Below are 14,058 nucleotides of genomic sequence, written 5' to 3'. Positions count from 1 at the left end.
TGCAGGTTTTGCTTTGGGTGCTGCTTGTGTGTAGAGGTGGTGAAGGAGGGCACCAGCCCTGTGGGGCCAGTGGGCAAGCCACCGACAGCATGATGAACTTGCATGCTCTCAGGAGGGAGCATTTTGGGGGAAAACCCTTTAAAGCACCGAGGGAGACTTGTCCGAGGGGGAGCTCCTGTGAGCCTCCTATATCTGACAGGGCAGCAGGGATTTGGGGGACCACAGGAGTGCCCCGTTTTTGCTAGCTGCCAAGGATGGATGCAACAGGAATTTTGTGGCACTGATGTATCCTGCCGTGCTCAACCTTTATTTAAATACACTATTGTGATGATTCCTTGTGGATCATTAAAATACTGTGTTAAATGGGATATTTTAATATTTAAAAATATCTAAATGCCAGTGGCAGATCCCTCCTGGCAGGGCAGCATTAAGTCCATTATAATCAGTTAGAAACCCAAGAGTCTTTCCTAAATCTGTGTCCTCAAAGTGTAAGTCCATTTGAGAAGTGGCTGGAAGGAAAATACAGCTGCCCCCGCACCCCAGAGCTGAAGCTGTCCTGCTGAAGCTGCTGCCTTGGCTGGGCATCACGAGTGACACACGAGATAGCAGCCACCCTCCTGTGCTGGCAGGACACTGATCTCTGATACCTCTCACTCAAAAAGCCCCGAAGTGCCAGGGATGACACTGTGTAAGGGGGGTCAGGATGCCACCAAGCCCCTCTTGTGCTGAATTCAGCCTGCAGCCACGGCTCTGGGCTCCAGCCGCTCCCTGTTCCACCAGGATCACCCAAGAAGAGCTCTTATGAGGTAGGTAGCAAAAGGTCAGCCTGAACAACCAAGATCCTCGGGGCTTTAATTCTCCTGTTACCACACCAGCAGGTACAGGGAGGAGAAAACTAAATCCTCAGCCCCCTCTTTAGTTCTTTTTCAAAGGCTCCAGCTCTCAAGTGCCACACACACCCCCTAAGGGTAGTGGGGCACTTCCCTCAGAAGCGGTTCCCCTAATGATAATCCAGCAACACGTAATTAGCCAAGGCCTAGGCAAGAGTGGCAGGGACTTATTTTCCATTCTTTTCCACAGTCCCAATAAGACTGCACAAGCAGGGCCAGGATCCACTCTCCCCATCCAGGGCAGGCAGCACAGGATCAGCTCCCTGCAGGCCTTCCCGGAGGAGACCTGCTTTTGGGGAGCCTTGGGGAGCACATGCAGCCAGGGGAGACCTGAGGGACACCTTCACTACAAAGGTGATTTAAGGTCATCTCTACAGCGAATTTAAACATTAACTGCGAATGAGTTTCCTTGGTGTCTTTGCACTGGCAAGGCCTTAGGTGGTGAAATCTCTGAAGCTGGGGCTTTGCTTTTTCACTCACACTGTACCTATTGCAGCAGATCCTGGTCTGTGGCTGAATGCCGGAGCCTGGGATACAGGAATTACTCACATGTATAATAAAAACAAAGTGGTGCTCCATATCATTTGCAAAGTGTTTGAGCATGGGATGTGATCTCACAAAAAAATAAAATTAAAAAATAATTGCCTGAGTAATCCTACAGGAGAACTACTCGTGTGCAGAGATGTCCTTCAGCGAAGCCCCACAGCAGGGTTTGTGGGATCAAAGACTATGTGCACATGGGCATGTTGCCCTCTATTGGCTGGTCACTGAGCATAAGGATATTTCCATCACTACAGATACTGGCGGTCTGCAGGAAGGGCAACCCCTGCAAGCCTCCCTTTTGGAACTGCAGCCCCAGTCCTAACCCCAGAGCATGTGCATTTTTTAGCTAGAAAAAGTAACCCCTGTGTGCCTGCATTTCGTCAGTGAGACTCCCTTTACAATTCTGATTTTGCTTTGGTTTGTTAAAATCAGGAATCCCAGCGCTTCCCAGATTTTTTCACTGGCTACCAGTGTTGGCCATCGCCCTCCCATCTGCAGGGAGCTCTGGCAGGGCTCGCTGGCCGACGGCAGCTGGCAGTGAGGCTCTCTCAAATCCCGCTAGCAGGACGTGGCAAGCGGTACGCTGAGCTTGCTGACGTGGGGTGGCCTTTGTATTGGATGGTGAATCCCCAGCAGGGAAAGAAAACCGACAACACACACACACACAAACCCTTCTGAGAGATGCAAAGGTTTTGTAAAAACAGCGGTGCTGGTTTGCCTAAAATATTGCGGTAAATCTGTTGCCTTCAAGTCCCTGGGGTGGTTCAGCAATTTCACACAGTGGAGAGAGAAGGAAAGCAAAAAACCAAGCTTGCTTATATTGCCAAAATCTGCAGCGAGCCTAGCTCTAGCAGCTGCACGGCTCCTCTTGCAGTGAGGCTGCAGCCAGAGCGTGCCAGGGAAGACTGCGGCTTGCTCGCTTCCCCTGCCCCCAAGCTGTTTCTGCCTTCCTAGGGCTGTGGCCAGCATGCAGAAGTAATGATCCCACAGCAAAGACGAAGAAGAGCACTTTAAAAGGATGCAGGTGCAGGTGGCTTTGCCTTCTTGGTGTCTCAAGCTAGCACGCAGCCGCCAGCATCAGGTATCCCACTTTTTAAAGTGTAGCACTAAGGCAAACCCTTGAAGCCAAAGCCCTAATCCGCTTACTCCCTGTGCTGGTTTCAGCCGACTCACCGAGTAAAACATTGTGGTCGGGAGCGCGGGCAGGCAGATCTGCCCCCTCGTAACAACGCCAGTGTGTTATGGTAATGAAGCGCCTTTCATTCATGGATCTCAAAGCGCTTTTTAAATGTAATGAATTACGGTTTATGAGCTTATTCTGAGCATGGCAAATTAAAATAAACAGAGATGAAAATTTTTAAAGGTTTTCCTGAACAATAAATTGACAAAGACTTTTTTTTTTTTTATCCTTTGGGGTTTGACATTATCCTTCTGTCCCTCATGCCAAAAAAGAAGAAGAAAAAAGTAGCTCAGACTTTTATCTTTCCTCATCGCACTGTAATCACCTCTCTTCAGCCTCATTTTCCCCCCAGCTTTTTATTCAAAGAACTGAAGCAGCCTTTGCTCTGCCTTGAAATTTTATTTAAAAAAAAAAGGGCTGGGGGGAGGTAGATGAAGGGGGAAAAAAAATCCCTTTTCCTGACTAATACTAATAATACAGGTCAAAATGTCAGTCTATCTACAATTAAATGCAAAACAAAAAAGGTTTTCCCTTTTTCCCATGGTACAATAGCACTGGAATATAAATTACCAATGAAGATGAAATAATACTTCAAAGCACACAGGGAAAGGCAGCACAATGTTTACAAAGTATTTCCAACCACACGACGAACCATTGAAGCCGAGGGTAACCAATGGACTTCAGGGGGTGTCGGTGAATAGCCTAAAACTAGCATGCGGTAGGATTTCAGGTCCCTATGGTCTATGACCCCACGATATGCTTTGTTTAACAAGGGCAGCTGCAGTTATCAACAGATGTTTCAGCAATAAATAATTGGTATCATCTCAGAAAAGATCCATCTACCTGGGGAGAGGGCATAATGCTGGAAACACTGCCCCTCTATTACAGCCGCATTAATCTCCCATCTATCCAGGTCTCTCCGGGAGCTTACTGCAGGTGTTTGTCCTGGGAGAGCGCAGACAAACGCCGCGAAGCTGGAGCGCCGCGCGGGGATTATAAAGGAGGTCAACCTCTGCCATAAATTGCTGTCCGAGGCCACACACACCAAAGAGAAGAAGAAAATAAATACCCAAGGAGCAGCAACCCCCCCCCCGACAAATTCGGGATCCCCGCGGCGTGTGGTGCTGCTGAGGCTGACGCCCGGCTGGCAGCAGCACAGCCCTGCGCTGGGCTTCTCGCGGCTCCTCGTCGCTGTTCAGCGCCATCGTCCTCCTCAAACAAAGCCTGCTGGCCTCGTGTGGAAGTCCCATTACCCTCTTGCCTTTTCTGCTCGGGTTTTGGCCAGCTGAGGCCCCCCAAGGGATCCAGTCAAGGGATTTCTGGAAAACTGGCAGGTGACAAGTTGGGCAAGCCCTACCGCAGTGAGCAGTCCTCCCTGCCTCCCAGCAGTGCACATAATGCTTCCCAAACTCATGTTTTGTAGGACTTCAGGCTAACATTTGGCATTTTAGCATTATTACAACTCCAGATCTTCAGGGAAAAGGCAAACATCCATCTTGCTGGAAACAGAAGTGCACTGTGAACCGGATGAGCGGGCAAAGCGAGCGTGCACACTAAGGTGGGCTTAGCACCAAGCAGCTCTTCACCTGCTGCAGCTACAGGGCAGGGAGAAAACCCTCTGAAATCACAAGTAAGACAGCCTCAAGCGCCACAGCAGCACATTGCCCACAACAAGAGTGTTGAACTTCATACCAGCAGATCGGGGAGCCTGGCGCTGATCATATCCTGCAGGTTTGTTTTGTCCTCTGGGCCCACGTCTCGTTTATACTGCCACTTCTCCGGCACAAAGGGCCACTTCATTTCCTTCGCCTCCTCCAGAAGGGTCCTCAAGTCATCGGGAAGCAATGCTGAAAAGGTCAAAGCGCAGGTAAGGATACGGCAGGCACAACTGCCACGATGGAGCAGCCGCCCTGCGGAGAGCATCCCGCACCCTCGCACCTTGCCGGGACCCCCACAAGCACCATCCCAGGCAGGGAGAGCTCACCAGCCAACCCTCACCATCGTCTGCTCTGCCCTCCAGGTAAATGGGAGCCATTGGCCATTAAGGAGTTTTTAGCAGGAAGCAACGCGGCTGGGTGGCTGGCTGAGCGTGAGGTGCTGCTTCGGGGCAGGCTGGAGGAAACTCTGAACCTCTGTGCGAGGCAAGGACTCAGGTGAGCACAGCCGGCCCTGCCTGTGTCCCTTGTCACAGCACAGGTTTTGCTCGTGGCAGTAACAAAAACCAGCCTGAAAAGCCACAGCCAGCCTGGGAGACGAGTCTGGGCCGTAGATAGCAATCACACAAAGATCTAAGGGGATGCAGTGAAAAACAAGTTGTATGTTCTCGAGAATAATTATTTAATAGATCATTTGGGAAAAATAGTTGGTCTGGTGCAGCTAAGTCATTCAGGCGGGCTGAGGACCTGGCCTTTTAGGCTTGCAGGGGTGGAGGATGCCAGCTCCCTTCCTTTCAGCTGCAGCCCGCGTTTAATTTTCCCTGAAAGAGCGGCAAATCTGCAGCCCCCGTGTGCTGTGCTAACCCTAGGCCAGGCAGGCTCTCTGGCCAATAAAAGTGGATTAACAAGGATTATTGACCAGATGGGGTTAATGGTGATCATCAGCTGCAGATCTAGCCCCTTCTGGCCATTAATCCCCAGAAAAAACGCTGCTTAGAGACCGTCATTGCTCTAACGAGGTAATGCAATAAATGTATTACTACATATTTTTTAATCAACCCTCTACGGATGATTTTAGAAAACACACAACATAAGAATTCTGTTTTGTGCCCATATTGCAAGCGCATTCGCGGGGATGTTTTTCCAGAAAGAGTGGTGAGTCTGATACTCAGGGCCAGCTTTCTACAAAGTCACCTTTACAAGCACACCACTTCTTCCGACCTAAGTTTTCTCACTTGTTGCTGCAGCTCTGGGTATGTTTCCCGTCACGCCGTACAGCACGACCATGCTGTCCCGCTGGTCTCAAGTCGCACCCGGAGAGGCTCGGCCTTCCCGGGCATGGAAAGGTGGCCGAGGGGCAAGGCCAGGGGGAGAGGAGGCCGTGCCTCCAGCTCCCGTCCTCACAGGTCTCGTAGCTCCCTGTATCCCTGTCGTGACAGCACCACAAAACCAGCGCAGGAGCAACAACACCAAAACGGGAGAAGGCGACAGAGTCAGGAAGTACAAAAACAACCAGTGGGGTGGCGTGGATGTTGGTATTCTCTCTGAAGCACACAGATGTTGCTGCTACCTTGTTCTCCACGCCATCCTCAGTTAAACCTTAATCTGACTCCTACTAGATGCACCAAAGAACATCTTTAATATTGAACTTTTTACTCTTGAGAGGCCTCCTCAGCAGCCGCTACTGCCGAGCTGGTTAGAGGAGGAAGCCAGAAAGCGAGGCTTTGGGCAGGATTTGGTGATCCAGGCCCCTTCAGCCATCTCTGGGGCTGGCCATCCGTATAAGCCTAGCTTCGAGCCTCACTCTGACATCTGGTTGTCACCACATGGAAATGAATGCAATCAGTGTGCTAATGATAATTACGTGGTGCTGTAAGGCAGAAACGCTGTGAGTAAACAGTACAGTCGGTGAGCTGGCATGAACAATCTTTTAGCTATCAGCTGAAATCCAGCTCCCAGAGCAAGAGTTTACTCCTGCAGCAGACAGCTGTTGTCACTGCGACTCATTAATTACGGGAGGTGGAAAAGGAGATGAACCTGTGCAGGAGTCGATTTTTAATCTGAAAGCAAACAGAAGTGCTTCACGTGTCCCATCGCATGAAGCGAGAGCAGGATCTGCTCCCCACCTCACCCCAGTTTATCCGTGCTTGTCTTTCAGCCCTTCCTGGCTCTGAACGAGCCCCAGCTAATTAACAGAGGCAGCACCTCGGTGCCTGTGCCAGGAGCATCCTCAGGCTGCTGAGAGCCGTGGTGAGCCCCGGCTGGTGCGAGCAGGTCCCCAGAGGACGGAGCCTCCCTGCGGGCTCTGATCGCCCGTTTCCTCCAGCAGCTCACCTGAAGGGCCGTGGCTAATCGAGCGGTTATGGGGGCGCTGATTTACCTTATCTGGAACTAAACTGATTATTCCTCATACGCTGCGGTATTTAATGGGAGAAAAGGGCTGAGGAGGGTGAAGGGGAAAAGCGCTCCTTGATTAGGAGTTCAAGAGCCTATTCTGAAGAGAGATAATAAAGCCTAAAAGAATTTGTGATGAGAAAACAAAGTACCCTTTGTCAAAAACAAACCAAAAAAAAAAAAAAAAAAGAGAAAAATCTTCCAGCATCCTTCGCAGAATCCTATACACCACCCTCCAGCACAGACAGGCTTAGGTGCTTCAGAAGAAGGTGGCTGACCTCCCAGCGAGAACAAGGGCGTGTGTAAAAACATATTTGAAGCAGCCCTGCACTCCCGAGCAAACAAAGGGTTTTAAAGATCAAATTGACATTATGGTCAAGCCACTCATGCGAAGCAGCACCAAAACATTATTGACACCACACTGGAAAATGGATGGTACTGAAAAAGTGTAATACAAAGTAGAACCTGCACTTAAATTGAAATTTTGCAGATTTTTGCTGATGCCTTTATTTTTTTCCCCCAGGAATGTCACTTGTATCCTTTACTTTAATTTTCTGTACTTACTGAAGTTATTTTTCTGCGTGGCAGAAAGTAGTACATAACCTCCCTACCCTGTACAAAAAGGTGTAATTCACACAAGCTCAGCAATTCAAACATGGCTTTTATTTGGTGAATAAAAAAGCTGTGGCAATTAAGTTGTGTAGCCCTCTGAAAGTCTGACTCTGGACAAAACTGAACCAAGTATATTACATCCTTTCATGATCAGTGTGAGCTGGATTTCCACTGGAATTAATAACATATATTTTTTTTTTTTAAACCACTCTCAAGGTATCAGGACAATGCCGAAATAAATGCTGGTTTCTAGTAAGATTGTTAGCGTTGAAACAAATGAAGAGCTCTTCCATTACAGCCCTCACTAAATCCTGCTTCCTTTCCTGGTTATTTATTCCAGCCATTAGCCAGCATGGATTTTCCTTTCAAGAGGGATACTGCAAGTTTTTTTTTCTTTGGACACCACTTATAGAGGTCACACACATTTTACAAGATAAAGATTCAGGCAATGAGCTCTTTAATATATTAGGAGAAGCTGACAAACAGAAAGGGCCCTCCCCCAGCCCCTATGAAAGGAGAGGAAATATGTGCCCTTATTCAGAAGTTGCATCCTTTTTCTTTTTCTTTTTCTTTTCTTTTCTTTTTTTTTTTTTTTAATAACTGAAATTTATGTGCATCAGCAAACTTTCGGGCATTGTTCTTCCCCAACTAAACTGTTCCTTACAGCCTCATGTTTACTGAAGCCTAAAATTAGAACTGACAGCAATTCACCGCAACAAAGTGGGCTGCTTTCCCCTGCCTGCCCGCAGCCCACGTCCCATTCATGGCCCCGAAATCCAGTCATCTCTTGACTCTCATCTGCCAGGAGAATTAAAATAGGGTTGGGCCGAGGAGCAACCGCCTGCCCTGGCCCTGCTGCTGCCCTCAGGGACCTCACCTTGGCACTGTTGGTATTGCTGCTCCTCTTCCTCGTGGGCGTCAGCCTTGGCCGACAGCAGGGTGTCCAGGGCACGCTTGCAGTCCTGCAGCAGTGCGGCCTACCGCACCGTGGTTGTTCATGAAAGATTGCCCGGTCCTGCTCTGCTGCCAAACCGGTGTCCCCGGGTGTGTGGCGCGTGGTTGCTTAAGAGAAGATCATGCTTCTGGGTTGGGGTACCTGGTGAGAGAAAAAGAGGGGGGAAAACTGATTAACAGCATCGTCAATTATCTGAAGCGACTCAAGCAGGGGGAAATAAGAAGGGGAGTACGTGAAAATACACAATGAACTCCAAGCACTGTATTTTGGGGAGGGTGCGACAAGCTCTGTGAAGGCAAACACCTCTGAGGTGATGGAGAAGGGAGGACGGGATTTTCAAGGAGCACTGCCAAACTGTGGCAGGCAGGCAACCAGCCCTCTGTGTGCAGCTCATGCCTTACAGTGCTTCCACTGAAGCTTGCCTTCCACTACGGGGTGAAGCCCCACTCGGAGCAGGGTCTGCTTCTGTCCGAGGTTGGCTTTCCAAACATTCATCCAGATACCTGGCTCACCATGAATTTTCCACTGCAAGCCCTTCGTTTATCACATTGCCTGTAGTAATGGTGGTGCAGTAAAAAATAAAAAGCTTTCCACCCCAGAGCGTCTGGCTCAACGCTGTCTGCCAGAGCCATTTGGAACAGCTCTCAGAAATGATAATGTGGAGGAAATGCATTTTTTTTTCTTTTTCATAGCTAAAACAAATTTGCTGATGGTTTTCCTTCATGAACTACTCCCACGGTTCGAAGCAATGTGCAGTCCCAGGAAACAGCCACTGAAAAGCGATTCCTAAAATCAGTGAAGCTGTAAGCTTCTGAAGTGGGAAGGAGGGCAAATTTACACACAGTGACACAGTTGGCTCTGCTGATGAAAAAAAAAAAACACTTGCGTTTTAGCTTGGCTGAGATTTCTGGACAGTGTTTTCCACGCTTCCGCTGCAGCTCTGGGGCAGCTGGGTCCCGTGGGAGCTGGACCGCGCAGACAGCCACGATGCCGTCAGCAGCTGCCACACTGGAGAAGAGCGAGCCGCGCCAGCCCTGTGAAAAGCAGAGAGAGGGCAGAGGAGATGCACTCATGCAAAAGCAGAAGCGAAGGCAGGTGGAGCAGGGCGAGGGATAGCATTCATCAGCACGGAGCCCGGAGGCAGGAGCCGGTCCAGCAGGGCTGCGGCTGGGCGCTGCAGGGAGTGGAGGTCAGAGAAAGAAGAAACGAGGAGAAGACGGTACAGGGGAGATGGAGGGCAGGGAGCACGGGCACGCCCCAGCAGAGCAGCAAGGTCAGGCAGGTGCAGAGCCCCGGGCACAAACCCAGCTCTCGTGTCTGCTGTTGGGGTGCTGTCGAGGCACATGGGCTGCACCCCACTTCTCTGCGTGGACAGCTAGAGAACCTGGGGTGTGTGGGAAGGCAGATTCGTCGGTGTTTGTGGGATGCCATACGCCCCTGTGAAGCACATCCACGGCCCAAGCCCGGAGAAAAAGCACTCAGAGGAAGAGCGCTGGTTTCATTTGCTTCCATGTTTGTGGCTCTCAGCTGACCAGCTCTCTCTGCTCAGAAAGCTGTTAAAAAGCAACCCCACCAGGAAAAATAATCAAATAAGAGCACTTACAGCTCAGGTTAAGAGAGCACTTCGGTTTGGAGTCTGCACTCAGGTTGCAGGTCCAGCAAAACACTCGGGGTGGGATTTTGGCTGTTTGCCCTCCCCTTCAGTGCTCTCCACAAGTTTATATTTCCCACCTTGCTTTCCTCCGATCACTTCCTGTGTGTTACACATGCCCTCTTGAGAGGGGTTTTTCAGAAAAACGGGTGCCACCTGCAGGCACTGAGGCAGCGCACAAACACTGGCACTCCTAAGCACAGAGTCCCTCCTACAAGTCCTAGGCACAGAAACCCAGCTGGCACTGAGCAATGAAGCAGAGCGCCAGAGGCAGGGGCTGGAGACACAGCTGCAGCGTGGCTCCTCCAGGAGACTGGCAGCCCCGCAACGTGCAGACATCTGCGCATGGCTACAATGCCCCCAGATCATACTTCTGGGACAGAAGCCAGAAGCCCTGCCTCCTCCCAAGCTGCTAGGTCTGGAAGAGCTGGGCCGGCTGCTGGTTATCCATCAGGGAAAAGCAAAGCGTCCCCCTCTGCCACAGCCGCAGTCACACACCTATGGTAGGCGTTGCTTGCTCTGCTAACCGCAGCGACATCTGCTAATTGATTTATCTGATTACACAGCCTGTTGCAGCGGAGCAATGCGCGTGGCCGTCCCACGAGTACCTCCCAGGTTGGGACGGAGCATCCCCGCCATCCTGGCCCTGACTCCGCTCGCTTTGTGTAATTGATTTTCTCAAAAAGTCCCCTTTCCATCAGGAGCCCTCTCCAGGCCAGCTTGCCATGCAGGCGTACCCATCAGACCCGCTGCTTTCATCGCAGCCCTCACAGGATACACGCTCCCATAATCAAATTTTCTACAACCGTGCGCTAAAAACAAAGAAAGTGCTGGGCCACTTTGCCCCTTTGCAAAACCACACCACGGCACTAAAGAGCATCCAAGGCAGCTCGCAGACATGCTTCAGCTTATCCACGTTGCAGCCCGAGCCCTAAAGTAGGCTTTAATTCCAGCTGGCTCGTGGAAGGCTGCGGGGCCGCAGCCTGTACAGAAGATCGCACTGGGCTCCACTGCAAGCCAGAGCCCCGTGGCTTTACCGTGAGCATACGCACGGCGCGCGAGTCGCACAAAGGGCGGACGGGGGAGGCTTAGCAGGGAAGCTTAAATTAGTGTAGCAAGTACAGCACGTGGCTTGCCAGGATTGCAGGGATTTAACTCACCGGAGGAAACTGCCGGATCCATGTAACAGGGATATACACAGAAGTCTGCGAGTGAGGCGTTGTTCTTCGAGGTACATTTTTTTCCAAAGAACTAAATAAACAGCATGGATGCTCAGCGCAATAAATAATGATTTACAGCAGCAGGGACAACAATGTGGTGGAACCACACAGGGCCCAGCGCAATAAACTGCACGCTAGGTGCTCAGAAAGGAGACAGTAACCTTTTACACCCAGGCCTCTTCACTTCAGGGCAATGACTTGCATCATAAAATCAACTTAAAATGCACTGGAGAACACTTAAACGATAGCAGCACCACTTTACACAGATGCCACTTTGTAAGCTGTGGCTTTGTAACAACTGTAAACACAGCTGAATCGCAGCTGGGGACAAAAACAAGCGGGCACGCTTTGCAGGACCTGTGGCAAATCAGGGCCTGAGAGCGCAGCCAGCAGCAGAGCCAGCACAGGCTTCTGGGGGCCTTTGGGACCCTGCACTGGTCACTGGTTAGCTTTGTGACTTAGCACTGATAAATCCCAACCACGCAGCACTTTAAGGGATGTAGTTCTGGGAATGATAAAAATTAAAAGCAGGGTCCAAAAATTACTTAACACGCTAGAAAGCTGCAATCTAGACAAAAATGATTTCTAAGGACATGCCAACAAATGCTTTTTAGCTGCCACTTTCAAAACACATAATAAAAACAATTTTTACATCAGACTGAGGACTTGAGCATGTTCTGGTGACAGAAAAGCTCCTTTACACCAGCTTTGTGCACAGACTATTTTTTTTTAAATTTTTTTTGAATATGGTTGATGCAGCTGTTATACACTTTAAAACAGAAATGATGAAAAAACACCTGTGCCATTCTCTGGTGGAGACCTGGATTAAAGCAACTTCTTGCATCGAATACAGTGAATAAAAGCACAAAAAGTCTCAGGGAGAGGGAAAGTGTGTTTCTGCAGTGCCCTCTAATCGGAGCTGGGATTCAGAACAAGAGGGAGGGAGGAGAGGGAGGGAGGGAGGGAGGAATTGGAGCTGGAGCTACAGAGAAATGATCTCTTTAATAAGAAATGGGCCATACTGTGACATTTCAGAGCCCTTGAGCTAGAAGACCAAAAGATCTGTCAAGAGAAAGGAATTTTAAGTTACACTGTGGATAGGAGGGAGCACAGAGTCAATCGGGCCTGAGTTTAAGACTACAATTAGCTTCAGAGGCTTGAGGAAAAAGATGTGAATTGATGCATTAAATACAGCAAGCATAACAAGCATTTGTTTCTTAGACAACATCATTTAGAGGAAATTTTTCCACGGCATTATGGTCCATGAAACACAAATTAGAGATCGCCAGACAACTTTTCTTGCTGAAAATATATTATCCTAATTTTCATCTTATTCAGGCTACCCTCCAATTCCAGGGAGACTAATGAAAGAGGAAGCAAAGACCTGATGAGTTCCATGTGGAGGCTACGTTTTATGGATTAATCCCAACAGGGAGCAAATAAACCTTATTCCCCAGAGCTCTCAGTTGGGACTCGGCTTCCTTGCAATCAATTCCAGAGGAACGGAGTAGTTATTTATGACTGAGGCTGTTTTGACTTTCAAATAAACATTTTAATTATTTTAAGTGCTATGCTGGAACTTAGAGTTTGAGGCGCTTGTTTTAATTTTGATGCCAGCTATGCCCTGCTCTCCTTCCTCCCTAATCCCAAACCACTCTGGTCATTATGATACCATGCATGGCAGACCCCGATTTTCATGCCAGTAACACTTGAAAGCATTGACCAAAGCAAAATCCCACCAGCCAGACTAGGGAAGAAGGAAGGCTACGTGCTGCATGTCTGCAGTGCGGAGGTCTGCCTGAGCTTCTTCGTGCTTGTGCTTGCTTTATCAGGGAGCACCCCTCAGCGTGGAGCCAGTATACATGAAAAAAGCATCCTCACCAGAGGAATGCCAGCTCCTGAAACTTCCGTTTGCACTCCCTGATCCACCCTCGGTGCAATATTTTTCTGTGCTTGCCTTCCCAAGCAACTTTCAACGGCTGTCACTAAAGAAGGGGAGGCAAGAGAACGTTTATTTTTCCCTTCAGCAGGTAGCAGAGAACACACACATCCAGGGCACCCCTAACTGTTCCCCATCCTGTGGATTTGTGTGGGAGCTCTCTGCAACCCTGCATTACCTGTGTCCAAAATAACAGGCTCAGCTTCATTGTCAGATCAGGCAACTTGAGAAGAAAGGAAAAAAAAAAAAAAGAAAAGAAAACTTGCTTAAGATGATTTAGTATACGCTAAACAAAGGTTTCAGTAATTGAGTCAATATCATCTTCCAGAGAAAGGAAATTCAGTTTCCTATTTCAGTACAACATGCTTGTGCTTTCCTAGAGCATTTACCTTGCTTGCCAGTACATGGAGGCTTTGCAACGTGAGAGAGACAAGACTGTTAAAAAACAACTTAACAAAATCCATTTATGCTAGGGGACCTATCTATTTATTTAATTTACATTTAACTCCTCCAGCTTAAAGATTAGATGTTTTATTTCGGTAAAGCTGGATATACCAACTTGGCATTGGCTGTATTAAAATAAGGAAGAACCTCAATCAAAAAGCCTCTCCTAAGGCAAAACTTTCTTGTTAATATGCATAAACATGAAAGGCTTTCTTTTCATCCTATACAACTACAGTGTGTGTAAATTTGAGGCTCATTGTAACCAAATCTTGGCTGTGACCTCTGAGGTAATTGGCTGGATTTGCATTTACTTTCCTGACAAAAATTAAATGAAACCTTGTGGATATATGAACAGCCTTCTAGACTTGCAACAGATGGGCACGAATGTAACTCCCTAGGCAAACTATAAGTGACATCTGTGTCCTCCAAATTCTGGTGGTGTCATTAATTCTAGCAGGCAAAAGGGGGGAAAAAAGGCAACCTCTTCACAGCTCCCCCAGCCCAGAGCTGAGCAGAAGTATACAACAGAAATGGGATCAAGAACAGCCTCCAGCAGCACGGGGATGGTTATCTGC

At 48.9% G+C, this 14,058-nt stretch overlaps 1 protein-coding gene across 1 annotated transcript in view; it reads right to left on the bottom strand.

Moving 5' to 3' along the window:
- LOC136786339 (alpha-protein kinase 1-like) overlaps window positions 1-8,273 on the bottom strand; it is a 28,779-nt gene extending 20,506 nt beyond the window's left edge. The window contains 3 exon segments of the mRNA XM_066996471.1: window positions 4,306-4,460; window positions 8,152-8,251; window positions 8,253-8,273. Of these exon segments, the coding sequence (XP_066852572.1) occupies window positions 4,306-4,460; window positions 8,152-8,251; window positions 8,253-8,273 (276 nt within the window).
- Between the last annotated feature and the right edge of the window lie 5,785 nt (window positions 8,274-14,058).

Source organism: Anser cygnoides, chromosome 4 (genome assembly GCF_040182565.1).
Source record: "Anser cygnoides isolate HZ-2024a breed goose chromosome 4, Taihu_goose_T2T_genome, whole genome shotgun sequence".
Classification (NCBI taxonomy): Eukaryota; Metazoa; Chordata; class Aves; order Anseriformes; family Anatidae; genus Anser; species Anser cygnoides.
The sequence above is the reverse complement of the archived record's forward strand: the minus strand, read 5'-3'. Positions and strand labels throughout refer to the sequence as shown.